Source organism: Solea solea, chromosome 10 (genome assembly GCF_958295425.1).
Source record: "Solea solea chromosome 10, fSolSol10.1, whole genome shotgun sequence".
In the NCBI taxonomy this organism is placed as follows: domain Eukaryota; kingdom Metazoa; phylum Chordata; class Actinopteri; order Pleuronectiformes; family Soleidae; genus Solea; species Solea solea.
In genome coordinates, this window is record NC_081143.1 from 26426355 (window position 1) to 26445718 (window position 19364).

A 19364-nucleotide genomic window follows, 5' to 3' on the forward strand; every position below is an offset into this window, starting at 1 on the left:
AAGTCATAGGTTAGTATGTCGTCCAAAATGTGACCAAAAAGTCATAGGTTTGTATGTTGTCCAAAATGTGACCAAAAAGTCATAGGTTAGTATGTCGTCCAAAATGTGACAAAAAAGTCATATTATAGTATGTCGTCCAAAATGTGACAAAAAAGTCATAGGTTAGTATGTCGTCCAAAATGTGACCAAAAAGTCATACTATAGTATGTCGTCCAAAATGTGATCAAAAAGTCATACTATAGTATGTCGTCCAAAATGTGACAAAAAAGTCATATTATAGTATGTCGTCCAAAATGTGACAAAAAAGTCATAGGTTAGTATGTCGTCCAAAATGTGACAAAAAAGTCATATTATAGTATGTCGTCCAAAATGTGACAAAAAAGTCATAGGTTAGTATGTCGTCCAAAATGTGACCAAAAAGTCATACTATAGTATGTCGTCCAAAATGTGATCAAAAAGTCATACTATAGTATGTCGTCCAAAATGTGACAAAAAAGTCATATTATAGTATGTCGTCCAAAATGTGACAAAAAAGTCATAGGTTAGTATGTTGTCCAAAATGTGACCAAAAAGTCATACTATAGTATGTCGTCCAAAATGTGATCAAAAAGTCATAGGTAAGTATGTCGTCCAAAATGTGACCAAAAAGTCATAGGTTAGTATGTCGTCCAAAATGTGACAAAAAAGTCATACTATAGTATGTCGTCCAAAATGTGACAAAAAAGTCATAGGTTAGTATGTCGTCCAAAATGTGACCAAAAAGTCATAGGTTAGTATGTCGTCCAAAATGTGAGATAAAAGTCATAGGTTAGTATGTCGTCCAAAATGTGACAAAAAAGTCATACTATAGTATGTCGTCCAAAATGTGACCAAAATGTGACAAAAAAGTCATAGGTTAGTATGTCGTCCAAAATGTGACCAAAAAGTCATAGGTTAGTATGTCGTCCAAAATGTGACCAAAAAGTCATAGGTTTGTATGTTGTCCAAAATGTGACCAAAAAGTCATAGGTTAGTATGTCGTCCAAAATGTGACAAAAAAGTCATATTATAGTATGTCGTCCAAAATGTGACAAAAAAGTCATAGGTTAGTATGTCGTCCAAAATGTGACCAAAAAGTCATACTATAGTATGTCGTCCAAAATGTGATCAAAAAGTCATACTATAGTATGTCGTCCAAAATGTGACAAAAAAGTCATATTATAGTATGTCGTCCAAAATGTGACAAAAAAGTCATAGGTTAGTATGTCGTCCAAAATGTGACAAAAAAGTCATATTATAGTATGTCGTCCAAAATGTGACAAAAAAGTCATAGGTTAGTATGTCGTCCAAAATGTGACCAAAAAGTCATACTATAGTATGTCGTCCAAAATGTGATCAAAAAGTCATACTATAGTATGTCGTCCAAAATGTGACAAAAAAGTCATATTATAGTATGTCGTCCAAAATGTGACAAAAAAGTCATAGGTTAGTATGTTGTCCAAAATGTGACCAAAAAGTCATACTATAGTATGTCGTCCAAAATGTGATCAAAAAGTCATAGGTAAGTATGTCGTCCAAAATGTGACCAAAAAGTCATAGGTTAGTATGTCGTCCAAAAAGTCACGTGCGTGGGTGTGACTTTTTACCTTTTTTGAAAATAAAAATCCCTGAAATCTCTTTAATTCCTGGCTATACTTAGACAATCGCTTACTACACTTAGACATAAAACCCCTGAATAAAACCACCTTAGAATGACAGAAAACGTACATCACTTCTCCAGGTAACTCACATTTCTCCATTCATGTGTAAAAGCATCAAAGTTCTCGAGGCAGAGTTGAGCAAAATCTTTATTGACTGAGTCGAGCAATCACAAATGACGACAGCGTACACAACCCCACCAGCATGCCAGCGTTTTCATACAAACTGTACAATGTGAAGGAATGTATGGAGCAAAACAAACAAGTTTATTTACTGACGAGGAAAAAATAAAAATAAAAATCATCTGGTCCAGTTCATGTTATAATAAAAGTCAATTCAATGTGACTGCTCATCTGTGTTTGTTTTCTCTGTAGTAGTGTTTTATTTTATTGTTTTTTAAAGTGGGTCAGTTTAGTTTTTTTTGTCCTCACTTCAGGCTCCACCTCTTCCTACGCTTTTCTCTGCTACAACTTTGCGCTAACTTCCTGAATGCTGCGAGCTACCAGTTAAGTAGTCTGAGTGTGTGTGTGTGTGTGTGGGGGGGGTCTTCATATGACAATGATGTAGATTAAGGCAACATATTTTTAAAAAATGAGGCTAAATTTGTGATGTTTGTCGCCATTTTTCCTCGACGTGATCATAGTCACTGCTAAGGCCTCATGGCTAAAAAGCAACAATGTTAGTGTTGGTTAATGTGTTCATTTTTCTCTCTGTTTGGTTTCTTTTTCTCCTAATGTTAACATTCATTCATTCGTACGGAAGCGCATCGACAAAATACAATGTTATTTGTAATTATTGAAATACTTTTTCCAGGAAAACCTTTTTTTCTACATTGTTTTTTGGAATTCATGAGATCATTTCAAGTGAGTAGCATTTATCCAACTGATCTTAGAGGGAAAGGGAAAATTGGAAAGAAAAGTTGAACTGGGACACGTTTGCTTCCAGTGGTGCAGTCAAGAAAGAAAGAAAGAAAGAATCTCATTAATTCAAAAAAACAGCCACATTTTTTGTTTAAGGCGAACACGATACACTTCCGTACATTCTCCTGCAGTTATGAGGTGCTTTAGTTTCGGGGGCGGTGAGTATGTGCAGAGCTGTATCTGAGTAACCTGTATAAACAAATCTCCACTACAACCGGGCTACAGGTGACGTGGTAGCGAGAGAAATAAGCCCTTTTGATATACAGAGTACTCGACAGGAAGCGCCGCTCATGCACAGAAGGCGAGCTCTCGTCACAAGAGAAGAAGCAGTCGATACAATAAGGCAGCGACCCTTATCCTTTTCACTCCCGTGTTCACTTTGGCCCCGGGTCCCTCGCTTTGAGACCCCGTTCAGACCTCAGAGATCCCTTCGCATACAGACTGTTTCACTCCTGGTGTTTAACCGCGTCTCCTGTGACCACACTGCGCCTGCGGAAATAAAAGCACGTTTTTAAACGAGTCGATTACTACTCGCGCTGCTGTAACATGAAATAAGATTGTAAGAATAAATAAGAAACGCTGCGAAACCGCGTCGGATCAGAGGACTTCAGCGAAGGAGACGGTCAAGTTTTTAACACGTCGGACTGCACGCGTGTCAAGTGAGTCAAGGCTCTTCTCGCGCCGCTGTAACATAAAATAAGATTAGTGTTCATAGTGTAAAAATGTTGTGAAACCATGGCGGAGGAGATGGTCCTCTAGAGATCACTCCTGGTATTGGACCACAACTGGTTTCCTCCTGTCCTTTATTCAAATGCAGACGGACGTCATGACCGTTTTTGCAAGAACAAAATCAAGGTTTTTTTTCACATTTGTGCCGAGGAAAACCTCAAGTGAATCGAAGCTCTTCTCGCGTTGCTGTAACATAAAGTAAGATTAGTGTTCATAGTGTAAACTGCGAGACCACATCAGATCAGGTCTCTCATCCATCCCGAGGTCGGCTTTCATTCAAACACGCTCAAGAATGTGGACTCATTCTCGTAGTATAGAACCCAAACTTATCTCGATCACGATGGATGTTAATACGAGGTCTGAACGAGGTCTTTCGGGGAAAATAAGAGGGAGACGCAGCTCTGAATTCTTTCTTTGTTTTTGTTTTCCAAGGCAAGTTTTGGTAAACAAACAGCAAGCAAAGGAATGTTGGATGCAGCAGCGGGGGTCGAAGGGGGGGGGGTCGGGGTGGTTGGACATGGTGGGGTCTGCCATGAACACAGCAGCTGATTAAACAGTGAAGTGAATACAGTCACGTCACACGACAATTGATACAATCATATATATAATACATATATATATATAAAAAAAGGCAAAGAAAAGTTGATTGTACAGTAGCGTTTCCACATGTACTTGATACTGAGAGAGGAAGACACCATTCTGGAAAGGCGGGGGGGGGGGGGGAGGGTAATCTCTTTAAGCAGCGGGAAAAAGTGGGAGGAAATTAAAAAAAAAAAAAAGGAGGCAAAGGCGTGAGGAGATAAGGTGCTACATGACAGCGCAGGGTGGGAGTGGGGTTGCAGGTTAGTGGAAAGCGGTGCTGTATCAGGCAGGTACAGAGACTATGGGGGGGGTGGGGGTTGCTGCTGCTGCTACTGTTGCTGCTGCCAGTGCTGACAACGAAGCGGGAAATAAGGCATGAAAAGTGCACGACCGTGTAAAAACAAAACAAGGCTGGAAATGGTGAACGCAGAGCAGGGGTTGGTGGGCTGGGGGGGGGGGTGCGATGGAGAGGTGGAGGCGGAATGAGCGCGGTGGCCAAAACACAGAGGCCTCTTTTCTTTTCTTTTAGTCTTTCCAGTCTTTCTTGACGTTGAGGTTCCACTCCCAGGACAGGTGGTCGTGCTGGTCGTCGTCGGTGAACTTGGACTTGATGTTGTAGTTGCCGCGGGCCAGTGTGCCTTTAGGAGCCTCCTCCACCGTGGTCAGGAACTCGTACTCGGCCGAACGAGGCCCGTAGCTGCCCACCATGTAGTCCGACTTATCGACTGTTTACAAACAGAGGGGGGGGGGGAAATCAAACTGTCAAAAACTGTTACCGGACAAAAAGTTGAAATCAAGCAGGTGTCGTTGGAGCAGGAAACCATCTAAAATCGTGCAGGACAAGAGTCCCCAAAGACCAGGATTGTGGAAACACTGTTCTATAATGTTCTCAAATAATGCACTATCTTTGTTAGGTCCATAATTATTTTGTCATTTTGCCTCCGTACACCATCACAGCGTGAATTTGAAATGAAACACTGAAGATGTGATTAAAGTGTGGACTCTCAGTTTTACTCTGAGGGATTGAACAAAATAATTCCTTTAACTGTTGTCTTATTTTTTATTACATTACATTACATGTCATTTAGCAGACGCTTTTATCCAAAGCGACTTACAATGGAATCAAGTACAATTTTAGCCAGGGGTGGAATCGAACTTGCGACCATGATGTCTTTCGTACACAAGGTAGGGTCTTAACCACTGAGCTGTCATGATTTGAGTTTGTCTCATTGTTTCCGAGTCCCTGAAAATAATTCCTCAACGGTGAATGCAAATCTTTTGTTCAATCCTTCAAATTAAAAATGAGGGTCCAACTGTACATGGACCTTGATTTTTTTACATGAAAATAAAACATTTTGAAATATGTAATAAAGGAAAAAGGTGTTGTTATATCCTCCAATTTCTATTTTCAATGAGCCTCTTTACCCTGATATTTACATTCAAAATTCAACCTCCATTAGAAGTAAAAAGGCGACAATGACAGGCAATAATGACGCATCGTGTACAAATTGAGAGTTCGCTCATTTACGTTGGGTGCAAATCGCCATGGATGCCCACAATCAAAATGGCCGACTTCCTGTTGAGTTGAGGCCATGGTTATGGTTTCAGAAAATTTGGTGGAACTCTATTTTGCCTGTTTGCACTTTAGGGGGCGCTTTAGAGCCTTTGAGCAACACACAGGTCTGGGAACTATGACAATATCGCATTTTTGCCAGACCTGACCTTCATGCCAATTTTCAAGAGTTTTTATGCACGTTAATCTGCTCAAAAATGACCACAAAGCCACAGATAGAATAATAATATGATGGATCACGATAGGTTCCTCACACAAATGTGTACGTTTATAGTGTCTCAGCAGCAGTTTGTAAGCAGAAAGATTGAAATTTCAGCAAAAAAACAACCAAAAAAAAATATTTAACAAGGTAATTTCTTGTTAAATCCAGATTTTCAGAAGAGTAAAAAGAATCCACTCACTCCTCATTCCTTTCCTGAACATGTGCTGCACATACTTCAGACCTGAAACAATCTCCCTGTTCACCTGAGAGAGGAGACAAGATTAAAAACACATGATCTCGACCTTAAAGTGAACAGAAAGGAAGAAAAGAAAAAAAAAAGCTCATTTATAAAATAATGCAAGTAGATTATGATGATTTATTATTATTTATTTATTTATTATCATATAAAAACACAACACTACTGATGAGACTTCCTGGTATTTATATAAGTTCATTTTACTTCTAGTGACACAAATAAACACTGAGATTATATTAAAACAGTTACACTTTTCATAATGACAGTAAATAAAACAAGAGAAAAACAGTGGTAGTGTGTTTGACTGCAGCGCTCACCTTAAAGTTGATCTTTATTTTGTATTCAACTCCCTCCTTCAGAACAAATGCCTGCTTTTTAAAGGCTTCCAGGTCTCCTGTTTAAAAATAAAGACAAAAGAAAAGAGAAATTAAGCTCCATTTCTCTGCTTTCCAGTAGTTTTTTGAATATTCTCGATATCACAAACGGTCTAGGAGTTATGGCAACAGACGTGCTCATGCTTTTTGTCTTGAATCCTTCTTTTCTTGTGCTTGTGAAAAGCTCTACATAAATAGAATGCATTATTATTATTATAATCATTGTTAAATACAAGGTACGTCTGTCTGCTAATCGTCCAAATGTCCATCAGGTCGACTGATGTTGGTTTTTCAAGGTTGATATAGCCAACGACTGATTTTTGGATCCAATACGCCGCGTTTAACGTACACATTACAATCTCTGGATATGTTGAAATGTACAAACTTGTTCAAGGCTTTAAATGTTTATCAATACTTAAACTTCATGAACAAAAACTAGGGAATTTACACCCATACTTTATTGATCGCACACTGGGGAAATACAAGTACAAGTTTACAAAAAGTGTATATTACAACTAGAGCTGCAACTAACGATTATTTTCATAGTCATGAACAAAGCTTCAAACCGATTATCAAAATAGCTGTCGATTAATTTACTAATCGATTAATAATCTATTAATTGTTTCAGCTCTGATTACAACTAGAAACAATATTAAACAAAAAAGTGCTGTACGGTTAACATACAGTAGTAAAAACGCAGATACTGATAAATCAGCAATAATTAGTCGACAGAGAAATTCAGTGATTTTACTTCACAGCAAGCTAAAAATGATGATTTTCTCTATGGACCCTGGTGCAGGAGAGTGAACGGTTTAAAAACTCATATCATAGCATTTTGTTACAGTGGCTAAAATTAGTTTTTCCTTGTGTCCAAAGTGTGTAGAAGGAAAACGTGAAAGACATTTGTGTTGAAATGATAAAGTATGTAAAGCATGTGCTGGTAATACGTGCCACAACATGTCGTCACAAAGCTTTTCTACTTCAAGTCTTTATTAGGCACACTTGTTCAAATGCCTGGTATGAAAAATAATAAATTAAATAACAAAAGTATAAAGGATTCCACTGTGTACAGAAACACAAACAGGGACTCACTCACCTTGCAGGTCCAGGACCAGGGGGTTAGGAGCGGCCTCACACAACAGAGTCATCCGGGTCACCTGGACATGGGAACACTGCGAACCAGTGGGATCTGAGAAATAAACATAAAAATGGACAGATTTATAACTGCAGAAATCGACGGTACGATGATTGTCTGAGGAAAAAACAAACCAAAAACACGGTTTCAATATCGCAACACAATCTTACATCTCCACTGTACTACACTTCAAATGTAGTTGGAAACTCAGATTTTGAGGCTTGCAAACATCATCTCTTCAGAAGGAGACGTGAAGAATTCAATTTCACACACAAACACTGAATTACCAGTCTCAGCGACGTCAGCGCCGAGCAGAGTTTCCTTATATTTGCGCAGGCTCTCGTCGTCCTTGTCCAGCTCCTGGATCTCTTTCAACGACTTCTGGGCAGGAGGCCTGTAGTTCACCGACTCTGGTTCCTCATTTTCGGCGGCGATGGCTGCTAGCTGCTCGGGAGTCACCTCGTCATCCTCAGCCATGTCTGAGAGGAAGGGTAAACAAGAGGCTTATTCAAAACAGTTCAGTTCAGTTCAGACAGATTTATTTGTTCTAACAGACCCAGAACCAGACATGCATAGAAGTTACAAATCAGTAAATAAACAAACAAGCAGCACAGAGGACACCCTTTGGTGCCCTCGTCTGGCACAAGTTTAAGAGCAAAGGCAGTAATTTACAGGACTATGATACATGAATGAATAAAATAAGTCAATACCATCTTGTCCACTAATTTTGTGTAAATCAAACACATTAGTGCTAATGCTACAGCCTTTTCAAAAGACATAATTCACCAACTGAGAAAAGATATTCGTCTCCCATAAAGAAGAATTAAGCCGCCCACATCATGACTCAGCTAAAATGCTGTTACTGATGTTTTAGTAAAAGTTTTACAGTGTGTGTGAAGCATGTGATATATAGGGTTTAACATTTAAGATTTACGATATCCAGACATTTCAACCAGTATCAGACCAATACTGATACTACCTGGTAGGCATGATTTTCAATTTGAAACATCAGATGAAGAAAATATTGCAGTTTGTGTCAGTTTCATGAAGTATTTCCATCATATTTTGGTGTTATTTATGGCATCAGTGGTACGTCTTGGCCACTATGGATACAGAATAGGTACAGAACAATTAAATGAAATCATCTCCTAATCCTGATACAATACGGCTCATAAGGAGGCACAATATTTAATAAAGACAAAATGTGTGGAAAAAAATGACCATTTTAGATCAAATATTGTCCTGGGCTATGCACATCATACTCATCTTTGTTTCTCACAGATCTGCAAAAAATATCACACAGTAATCATTTTAAATATGTTACTCAAATGGAAAAGAGAATAATCACAATAGCAATTTCAGGCAAAATTATCGCAATTAGATATTTATTCAAATGAACTAATTCCTAAGAAAAGTAAAACTTTTGCAAACGCACAATGTGACGTGATTTCTTCTTGTATTATTTCCAAAAAGACACTTCATGGACAAACAGTTTAATGGATGTGTTGCTGCTCTGTGAGTTTGTGCTGGTAACTCAGCAGCATCATCAGCAGCAGCAGCATTTATCTTAAAAGTGCTGTTGATGACCTAACTCTGCCGTGTGATATCATCTGAGCACATTTCCCTGAAACACCATCACCTCCAGGAGGAGGACGAGGAGGAAGTGAGGCATCACATGAAACACAGCCAATCCCCCTGAGGCCGGTCCTTCACAGGCCCAGACAATATATGTAGGTCAAAGGAAAACACTCTGATCCTGTGCTATGAGAAAAATTTACCTGCAGGAGGTAATAAAAAAAAGAGAAAAATCCTAGTTTGGTATCTTGTTGTCATTATATAGTAAAACAGGCTACTGCTCTCATCATGTACCACACTTATAACACAATGTTTTAGGGCTCAATTTTCATCATTTCATAAATTATTCCACTTTAACAATGTATTTTGTTATACAGAGCAATGAAACCAGAAAATATTCACATTTAACGTCCGAAAAATTAACCAATTATCATGAAAGTTGACGATTAATTAATGATCAATGCTAGGACACAAATTCATATAAGATAATACTATGAGATGGAAAATGGTGTTGTTGAAGAGCAATCTGAAGTAGGGCTGCAACGATTATTAATTGATAAATGAAATATTTTGACAATCATTTAATCAATGATTCTGATTTTACAGCTCCTTAAATGTCAGTATTTCCTGGTTTCTTTGCTCCATTTGACAAAGAAATCATTAAAAACTGAATCACTTTGGTTTGTGGACAAAACAAGGCATTCAAGAACATCATATCATTTCCAGGTTTGGTACGGACCAAACTCGATTCATCGAGAAAAATAATAGTTATAGCGCTAATCTCAAGTATATGCAGACAACGATTTCTGCACATCAACAAAACAGATGAAAATAGACAATTGAAAGACAAATAGTGAAATACCTGGCTGATTGTACTCAACTTCCTTGTAAGTTGCTTTGGATAAAAGCGTCTGCTAAATGACATGTAATGTAATGAAATAAAAAGCTAATTTAGGCTCAGTTAAAAGGACTTGGGTCAATTCTGACCACAAATAAACTTGTTTATCAAGTCCCCATTTCCCTACAATAGGGTTGGCTGCTTGCTTTGGAGATTAATCTAAGGTAAGAAAGTCCTCTGTAGAAACAAAACGAGCAACAAAGACAGGAAAAGCACAGCTTATTCCAAGAGACATGGAATAATACACCCACTACAGCACAACACGACCCAAAATCCCTGGGTGATTCTCAAACAACGCACCCAAACCATTCTAATTCAAGTCCTTCCCTTAAGAGTTATATTCTCCTGCAACATCTTAATGTTTGTTGTTTGTCTTTAGTCCTTGTACTGCATGAATATCGATAAGTCAAAGTCATTCCAGCAACATTTTGTCTTTGTTTTGAGCTCTGCTGGCTGCTCCCGGAGAGAGAACCATTTCAGTTTGTACTGTGGAAACAATAAATTCTTCACTGTTGTGCCAAAAGGGAAGTCAAGACTGCAGACATGTCCTGCAGTGAACTGCTAATCCAGAAAATATCAGAGGCCACTGGAGGTTTCACCTCTAATCTTAAAGTTAAGAAGAAGCGCCTTAGATTTGAGCTGGAATGTCCTCAAGAAACGTCTAACTGACACGGATTAACTGACATTTAGAGAACTCCGGCCTGGATGAACGAGGCTGAAACTCTCACTGAAATGTGGAGTAAACGGATAAAAGATTTGTTTACTGACCTGTTTTGACTATTGTTTAATTGTTCCTTTGATTCTCCTCAATAAACTGATTTATTTAGTTTTTCTTTCCTTCCTGTATCTTTGGTATTTTTGCTGGTATTTTTTTTCTTAAAGTGACGTTACAAATAAACATTAAACTTTTTTGTGGATTATACACACACGTATATATATATATATATATATACACATATATATATATACACACATACATACACACATATATACACACATATATATATATATATATATATATATATATATATATATATATATATATCTACATATATATATATATATACACACACACACACACACATATATATATACACACATATATGTATATATATATACACATATACATATATATATATATATATATATATACATACACACACATACATATATGTGTGATTACTTTCTCGTTTAATCGAGTAATCGTTTGGTTCATAAAATGTCAGAAAATGTTGAAAAATGTCGATCAGTGTTTGTCAAACCCGGAAATGATGATCTTGTTTTTGTCCACAAACCAAAATGATTCAGTTTCAATGAATGCAGACGTGCAGTTGGCTTCAAGTCAACATTGCACAACAACTGCAACCCCAGAGAGCGAGAATGCTGTAAATACTTTATACCGCCACCCTTAAAACATAATGCCGAGTACATGGTGGTAAAATGAGAGAGTTAATCATTTGATCGTGTCAGTTTAACAGAGAGCGAAAGGTAATGACATGCATCTGATTTTCATGTGAGCTCGGGCCACATTAAAATCTGAGGCAGAGCATCAGTGACGGCCTCAGCTGAGCTAACAGAGCGCCCCACAGTGCAGTGAGACCCATTTAAAAGCATAACAAAAAAACAACATTACCAAATTAGAATCTCACCATCTTGAGTAAACATCTTTACAATGAGATTTTTAACAACCTGCAGAGAGGCCAGATACTTATTCTGCTATGAAGTGACAACAACCAATGAAAATACCTTTCCCCATATGCTCACCTGCCCAGACTTGCACCTGTCCATTGAAATACCTGTAAGTAGTTTTTCCAACCGAGTAAGTTTCCTTCTGTAGTGTTCAACCACTACACACAGAGATTTCTGCAACCGACAGAACCATTAAAAATGTAATAACTTCAGGGCTGAAGGAACATCTGTTGCTGTGAAATTGCACAGGCTGCCCGTGATCAAATTAACTCTTAAGATAACCCTTTGTGATTAATGTAAATATGGTTGTACATACGGCAAGTTCATTGAGGTGAGAAAGATCTGGTTTCAAATATCATCCGACCCATATTGAATTACTGTGCACACTCAGGGGAAGATGGGTCAAATAACCAGTGCAGAGTTTATACTGAAGAGCCCTGCTCTTAAAATGCACACTGCTGTTTTGCAAAGCTAAATCTGATACAGACGCAAGAGCCAAACTTTTAGATAATAGCCATTTGTAATGACAGGAGGAATACAGGTGGGGGAGGGGGAATGCATTATGTAACAGCCACCACTGAAGCCTCTGTCACTGTGCTGAAAGATCAAGGGGTTCCTCTTTCCTTTCCTTTTTACTGGGAAAGCTTATACTGCAACAGCAGCAGAACAATGTTCTAAATGAAAGAGATTCTTTATTTTTCTTTTAATCTACTGTATGGCCATATGCGGCTTGGTTATTGTTTGCACTGTAGGAACAAAGCAGACACGATCAGTGAGACCACACACTTCAAAAACGACAAGAACAGTTCTATACGAAAAGTGTCGTCCGGCACTTTTGTGTCGCACATAGGCAGCAGCAACGTGAAGACATTTCAGGAATGGACTAGAAGCCAGTGTGTGTGTGTGTGTGAAAGACCCACCCCACCCGGCTGCAACAGAGGACGCTCCAGCCAGCAAGCTGCTCACAGAGCAAGACAGGGAAGAATATACAAGTTCAAATTCACAAAGACAGAAGACGGACAAACTGCAAAAAGGGGGCTGGAGAGTGACTCACTCGGAGTCTGAGGTTTTACCTCATGTGCACAGCTATGCCTCTTCTGAGGAATCTACCTTAGGACGTATGCATACGGAAACAAAACTTTTTCCTTTTACGATATTTTTCGTTTCTGCTCTTTAAATGTTTGCCATAAACACAGCATCATCTTGAGAAATGTCTTCAAACACATGAAACCTGTGGATACCAGCATACCAAGCCTGTATGTGATACTATAACGCTGCCACGGAAATACTCCAAAAATGGGGAATAAAACATGGATCTACAAAAGCCATTAGGGTTTGGGCTATGACCTACCTGTTTACCAAAGCTGTGTACTGATTGAAATCATGAAAATGCAAGTTTAAAGATGTTTTTCACTCTTGAGACCTTATTCAAATATTGTTAGCACTTTAGTGATCCCAAACTGCCTGCGATAAATTCAGATTGTTCCTCGTTTTAATTTTGGTAAGCAAAGAACTTACCATAAAAGGCAGATTTGTTTTATTTTCTTAGGGAAATGAGAACAAGGTAAACTAAGAAAAGTCCCAGTTGGGTTTGAAATATTGTTTACATTAATGTAAATGGATTAGATCTAGATTAAATGCATTCTATATGTTAGAGTTTATCAAATGGGGCAATACAAAAAGTGTCATTATATATATAAGCAATTGGCTGCACTGATTTCTAAAGAGGAGCATCAGCATAAGAGTCAGCTGACCTCTGACAAAGATAATAAATAAATAAATGTTGTTGGAGTGGGAAAAAGGTTGAGGGTTTTTTGTAGTGTCTACAAAGGCTACTCACTGTCTGGGTCTGCATTTGCAATGAAACCAAAGCAGAAACATATTGAAGCTGTACATCAACTTTTTTATTAATCGAATATTATCATTGCTATAATCAATAATGTTATTGGAAATGGCAGTGTTTCCCAAACATTTCAAAAATGGCAAACTCTTGGGACCCAAATCACAATGTAAAATGTGATAACAGCAGCACATTTATGGGTAGTGTAGGGACTAATTTGCATCATAAGGCCGTAGACCTTTTCTTGAGCAAAACTTCATCAAAATTCAAATTGCACTACAGTGATAACTAGTGCTATAGACAAGTTTGTAGTATCAGACATGCAACCTAGGGATGGGAATTGGTATTGGTCAGTATCCGTCCAATAAATTTACACTGTAAAAATGTAAATTTAAAGAAAAAAAAAAGTAAAACGATTTTAGCTGAGACATGTTTGGGCTGTTTATTTCTTCTTTTTGGGGATAACAATATCAGTAGCAGTAGATAGCAGTAGTAGTTTTTGTATCCGGTTTTTGGTATTGGACACAAAAAAATGGTACCGTCCCTATTAAACATTTAAATGAGCTATCATGACATAAAACCAACGATCCAGACTAAACTAGACAAGTCTAGAAATGGCAGACCCATGTGGGCTAAAAGAGAAAAAAATTAAAATCAAAAATCAAATTAAATCAAGGATTTGGAGAATCCTGACACCCCTAACCCCAACCCAGTGTTGGGTTAAATCGAATTGTGCTGCCCAATTATATGTCTCACAATAAAATAAATAATATATTATATTGTATATGCATGTCTAATGTTTTCCATGACACACCATTGTTATAAGAAATCAGTTCATTCACAGAAACCAGACTTTCCTGTAAAGAAATCATATTGTTAAGAAATTGCTTTATAGACTTGTGTTGAGAATATTAACAACAAGAAGCTAACTGTAGCTAACACAGCATCATGACTGAGGAGGCGAGCTAACAGGCTAGCTGGCTAACAGTACCACTGTTGAGAAAAAGCAGCATCTTCTTTCTTCTCCGGGAAAAAACCCCAGCCTGACATGAGGTAGTGTTTTTGCAGCTCTGGACACAGTATCTGCAAACATTACCCTTTTCTGACTTATTATTCTTATCATTATTATTTTTTATTTTTTGAATGGTTTTATATTTAAGAAGGGAGCTAAACTTTTATTTGCGCCGACCCTGTCATCCAGGATCCAGGGTGGGACTGAGCTGAGACAAGTGGCTGGCAACAGTCCAGCAAAGCTAACCGGAGCCGGCGGCTAACGTTAGCCCCGTTAGACAAGTTATCACCCGCTAACGGCGGCGGAGTCGAGTCCCAACTGTTTCCAGTGACGTGCGACAATTAAGGCTCTGCTCACGCGGTGTCGCTAAATGTGCAAACATAAAAGGAAACTCACCTTTAATGTTAAATGTTGTAGTGAGTCCAGGTGCCTCCGCAGTCACTGTCCGGTACTCTGCCGCTGCTGTGCAACTATGGCGAATAAGGGAGCGGCGCACCCCCGTTCACTCCGCGCGCGACACGTTTTCCCGGAAACGGGGAGCGTGCACGTAGGTGACGTAACAGCGCCGTAAATGTGGTTTTTTGTGATTTTTTTCCCCCACTTTTCTTACATTAAATATATATGGACGAGTTCATTGTCAGAAAAAACTCAGAATTCTGAGATTAAAGTCAGAATTTGGACTTGATATTTTCCAAATTCTGATTTATTTTTAGAATTCTGAGAGTAAAGTCAGAATTTGACTTGATTTTTTTTGATTCTGATTTATTTATTTCCCAAATTCTGATTTATTTTTAGAATTCTGAGATTAAAGTCAGAATTTGACTTGATATTTTCCAAATTCTGATTTATTTTTAGAATTCTGAGATTAAAGTCAGAATTTGACTTGATTTTTTTCAATTCTGATTTATTTATTTTCCAAATTCTGATTTATTTTTAGAATTCTGAAATTTTTTCAATTCTAAATCCTAAGAAAAATGTCAGACGTCAAAGTATGGATTGACTGAAAATGTACAGTATGCAATTTAATTCACTTTGTAGCGATAATCCACATTCACATGAATGAAAAGGTGACTATTTGTCCTAAGAATTAAGTTAAATATATGCACCATTTTATTAATACATTCTTCTCATCAGACTGTAATCCAAACATTTCATACTTTTACTCAGACGCCATTCACTAAAACAGTTCCACTTCAGATGGAGTTTTTAAAAGTATAATATCTGTATAGGTACCTTTAGGGGATACTTGCAAAAAGTATCTCAGCAAAAAAACGCTTTATTTTGTAGTAAGAGTAACAAAGAACAGTTAGAAATGTAGTGTAGTGAAAGTACACCATTTATTTAGGAAATGTAGGAGTAAAAGTACAAGTATTTATACTTCGTTGAATTACACAGTACAATATTGCCATTTCTTATTAAAATTAAACATCTTTGTCACTGTAAAGTGTCTACATGTCGTGGCCTCCAGGGCTCCGTACTTTCCTAATCATGAGTAGATGGTTTTTTTTTTTTTACTTTGAAAAATTGGCATTTAACTCACACATACAGGAGTCAAACTGTCAAATCATCCCCACCACGTCCTCTTCAGAGTAAACACAGGAGAGACAGTTCAGTATAATGTTTTATATACAAAATCCTTTCAGATACATCATAATGTTGACTATACAGTACAAGTGACTGAATTGATGTCCATTAACATTTGAACAGTACATTAAATAGGCCGCCAGGCCACAGAATTAAGTTGTTTTTTTTAAAAATGCTGCAAGTCCACGGTACTTGTCCACACATGAGGAAAAGAGCACACGAGCCAGTGGACAAATAATGCCCCCCCCCCCTTCCAAAAAAACCCCAAAAAACCATAAAACTGCTGCAGAAAACTTTGCTACAAAATAAAACATCATAATGGTCCATACGTTAAATGGTCTGATTCACAATATCAGTTTAACCTGATTGTTTTTTTTATGTCCAAAATGTTTAAAAATTGAACAGGGACAGCATCTTCTGAGCTCCTAACTGGTGTCCATCTGGAACTAAAGACATGAAAAAACATGATTATTAAAACAGTCATTGGACACAGTATGCTGAAAGTGTTGTTTTTTTTATTATTTTTTTTATACATATTTGTGAATGCTTACCTTCGCATTGTAAGCATCCAACTGGGCATCCAGCTCTTCTGCAGAGAGTTGAGGTCTGTTTCCAGCTCCTCGTCCTCTTCCTCGCCCTCTGTATCCGCCGCCACCACCACCACCACCGCCGCCACCGCCGCCTTGTCTCTGTTCGCCACGTTCCCTCCTTTCAAACCGGGGTTGACCGAGTCTGCTCCGGTCAAAACCACTATAAAGACACCAAAGGGGAGGTGTTACTTCGGCAGTAAATCAACCCCCGATCTTCAACCACCTACATTGTAAATCCAAGTACAAAGACCTCAAGGCTTCAACCATATGGTTTTTGTTAGTAGCACATTGTTGTGCTCTCAACATCGCCCCCCTGTGTGTGCACATAAAACTGCCTCAACGCAACAACAAACTGACCAAAAACTGTCAATTCATTGCAGATTTTTACAGTGTTCCCACAGAACAGCCCCAAGTGTGACTGTCTAGCACTCTGATTGGATATAACATTGTAACACATTAAATCAAAAATTATGTTTAATTTAAATGATCTCCACAAAAATCGGTTTTCCTTGCTTTAGTATAAATTAAATACATTAGTCATTTATGAGGCACATGGGGAAATTCCTTTTTTGACCTGGTGGGGACTCAAACTGGCAACCCTGGTCATGTGCTGCCCATAACACACGGCACTCAGTAGAGTAAGGTGGAGTCAACGCTGACAGCTTTTCCCTGAAATGTAATGTTACATCACTTCTGCAGTCAAGTACATGACCTACCTTTGTGTTGATGGTCTACTGTACACATCAGCCTCTGAGGACACTTGCTGGATCTTCATGGGCTGACCTGAAATATGTCAAAGACATGGAAGTTTGATTATCATGTGGGAACACTTCAGCACCTGTGGAAGTACCAATGTAGAAAAAAAAAACTGAATGCGCACCATCAAGGGGGACACCATTATAGTGCTTCATGGCTTTAAGTGCATCTGCCTTATTTTCAAAGTGGACATCTGCTGATCCTTTACTGCGGCCAGAGCGGTCGTAGTGGACGGACGTTTTCTTTAGGGTTCCAAACTCTGAAAAAAGCTCCTTAAAAGAGAAAGGGGGGAGATTTAGACATGGTCACATCATACAGTGATCATCATAGTGAAATAGTAAGATTTTTGAGAATTACCTTCAGATCTGAGTCAGAGACCCCAAAGTCCAGATTGGAAACCAGCAGCTTGCCATTGCTTTCTACACTTCTTTCAGCTACCTCGGTTGGTCGTCTGCGTATACCAGCGTCCTCCTCAAACATGTCGTGCTGCCATTTGTCTGGCAACTCTCTGGGCTGGAAGAGCAACAAAAATAACACGATTGAAATTCCACGTCTTCTGCCAACCATGAACATATAGGTGTTTGTAGAATAACTAGGAGTACACACCCATGTGTAAGTATTCCTCAAATTATAATGACTTTCCCAAATGTTTTGTCCAAAACAGACAGAATAGGTTTATGTTTAACAAGCTCAAACTCCCTAAAACCTTTTTTCTAAAAAAAACAAAAAACATTTTGATAGTCAATATAGATGAATATTAATTGCGATGGTTCAGCATTATACATAGTAAGCCCTTGCTAAAAATTGTAAAAACACTGTTAGGCCACTTAAAAGATTAAAACCCCCGTACAGACATACCAATGGGTAGCATTTCCAATTTGTGCCATTAACCCACCCTAAACGTTACTCACTGGACCTTTAAAAAGGTTCTGGCCATAAGAAAGTTCCAGCAGGTACAGGCCGAGTAAGACTTTGATTATACCCAGTAAAGTTACTCCCTAAAAGGGGCTTGGAAATCAGACCAAAGGCATCATCCAGGTTTTCCACAGGAAGAATCCATCACAAAAAGGGGACATTTTCAATTCCTGAGATGAAATGAATCGGGGAAATCTTCTCCGTGAACAAATGGAGTTTCTTTGAGTCCATAGGAGACCGAAGACAAAAGGGTCGAAGAAGCAGCCTTTTCTCCCAGCTCCCCAGAGAACGTTTAGTCGACTTCATTCGAATAGAATTCTTCCAATGTTAAAAAAACACAAAAAAAACAAAAACACGAACGAGTAATTGTGATACATTAACAAGTGGCTCCGAGCTGACTCTCTCCTCTGCTCATACAGGCAGAAACCACGCATGGCGGCCATCTTGTTGAAGAAAGATGCGTCCAAATCTCACCCAGGGAACCGGTTTAAAGCCGTTGAAAGTCGTTGATGGTCGAAAAGTGAGAAACACGGTCATGATGGTAAAAAAACCACCCACGACTGAAGTGTAGTTGTGAACCATTTGTGGTCGGAACAGACATTTTCAACTAAACAACGTGTTTTAAGTCCTTTATCAAAAAACACAACGACGGATACACGAGGGCAACACAGGACTTTTTTTTTTTTTTTTTTTTTTAAACCTCCATTTCAACTGCTTCTCTTTCATACCCGGGTGTACGGTGTGGGTCGGCTGTTTCTCTCGCGGTTGAAGTTGTTCTGTCGACCCCGCATTGGCCTCGACGAACCACGGGCCCGACCTGAACTCGCGCCGGACCTGGATCCTCCACCGCCGCCACCACCACGGCCGCTGCCTCCTTTCTTATTCAGCTTGATGATGTCGTCCAGAGACATGCTCATTTTGTCCGCCATCGTGGTGTTTACGGTTAAACTGACGATAAGCGACCGAACAAAGAACTTCCGAGTTGAGAAGCTGTTCTCGAGCTATTTATCTCCCCGGTGGCGCGAGTATTGGAGCACCCGGAAATGTGAAGCGGAAG

General features: G+C 38.6%; 2 protein-coding genes across 2 annotated transcripts; both read right to left on the reverse strand.

The window, feature by feature from the left end:
• Positions 1–2580: 2580 nt before the first annotated feature.
• LOC131467491 (rho GDP-dissociation inhibitor 1-like) lies at positions 2581–14983 on the reverse strand. Its single transcript, XM_058641443.1, has 6 exons — positions 14859–14983; positions 7736–7927; positions 7410–7502; positions 6257–6333; positions 5883–5946; positions 2581–4633 (listed from the first exon to the last, which is right to left on the reverse strand). Exons 2-6 carry the CDS (start codon positions 7923–7925, stop codon positions 4434–4436), a joined length of 624 nt encoding a protein of 207 aa, XP_058497426.1. The 5' UTR covers positions 7926–7927; positions 14859–14983; the 3' UTR covers positions 2581–4433.
• A 797-nt stretch (positions 14984–15780) lies between these two features.
• LOC131467469 (THO complex subunit 4-like) lies at positions 15781–19345 on the reverse strand. The gene is made up of 6 exons (XM_058641404.1): positions 19036–19345; positions 17750–17905; positions 17517–17664; positions 17353–17419; positions 16598–16796; positions 15781–16492 (listed from the first exon to the last, which is right to left on the reverse strand). Exons 1-6 carry the CDS (start codon positions 19234–19236, stop codon positions 16472–16474), a joined length of 792 nt encoding a protein of 263 aa, XP_058497387.1. The 5' UTR covers positions 19237–19345; the 3' UTR covers positions 15781–16471.
• Positions 19346–19364: the final 19 nt, after the last annotated feature.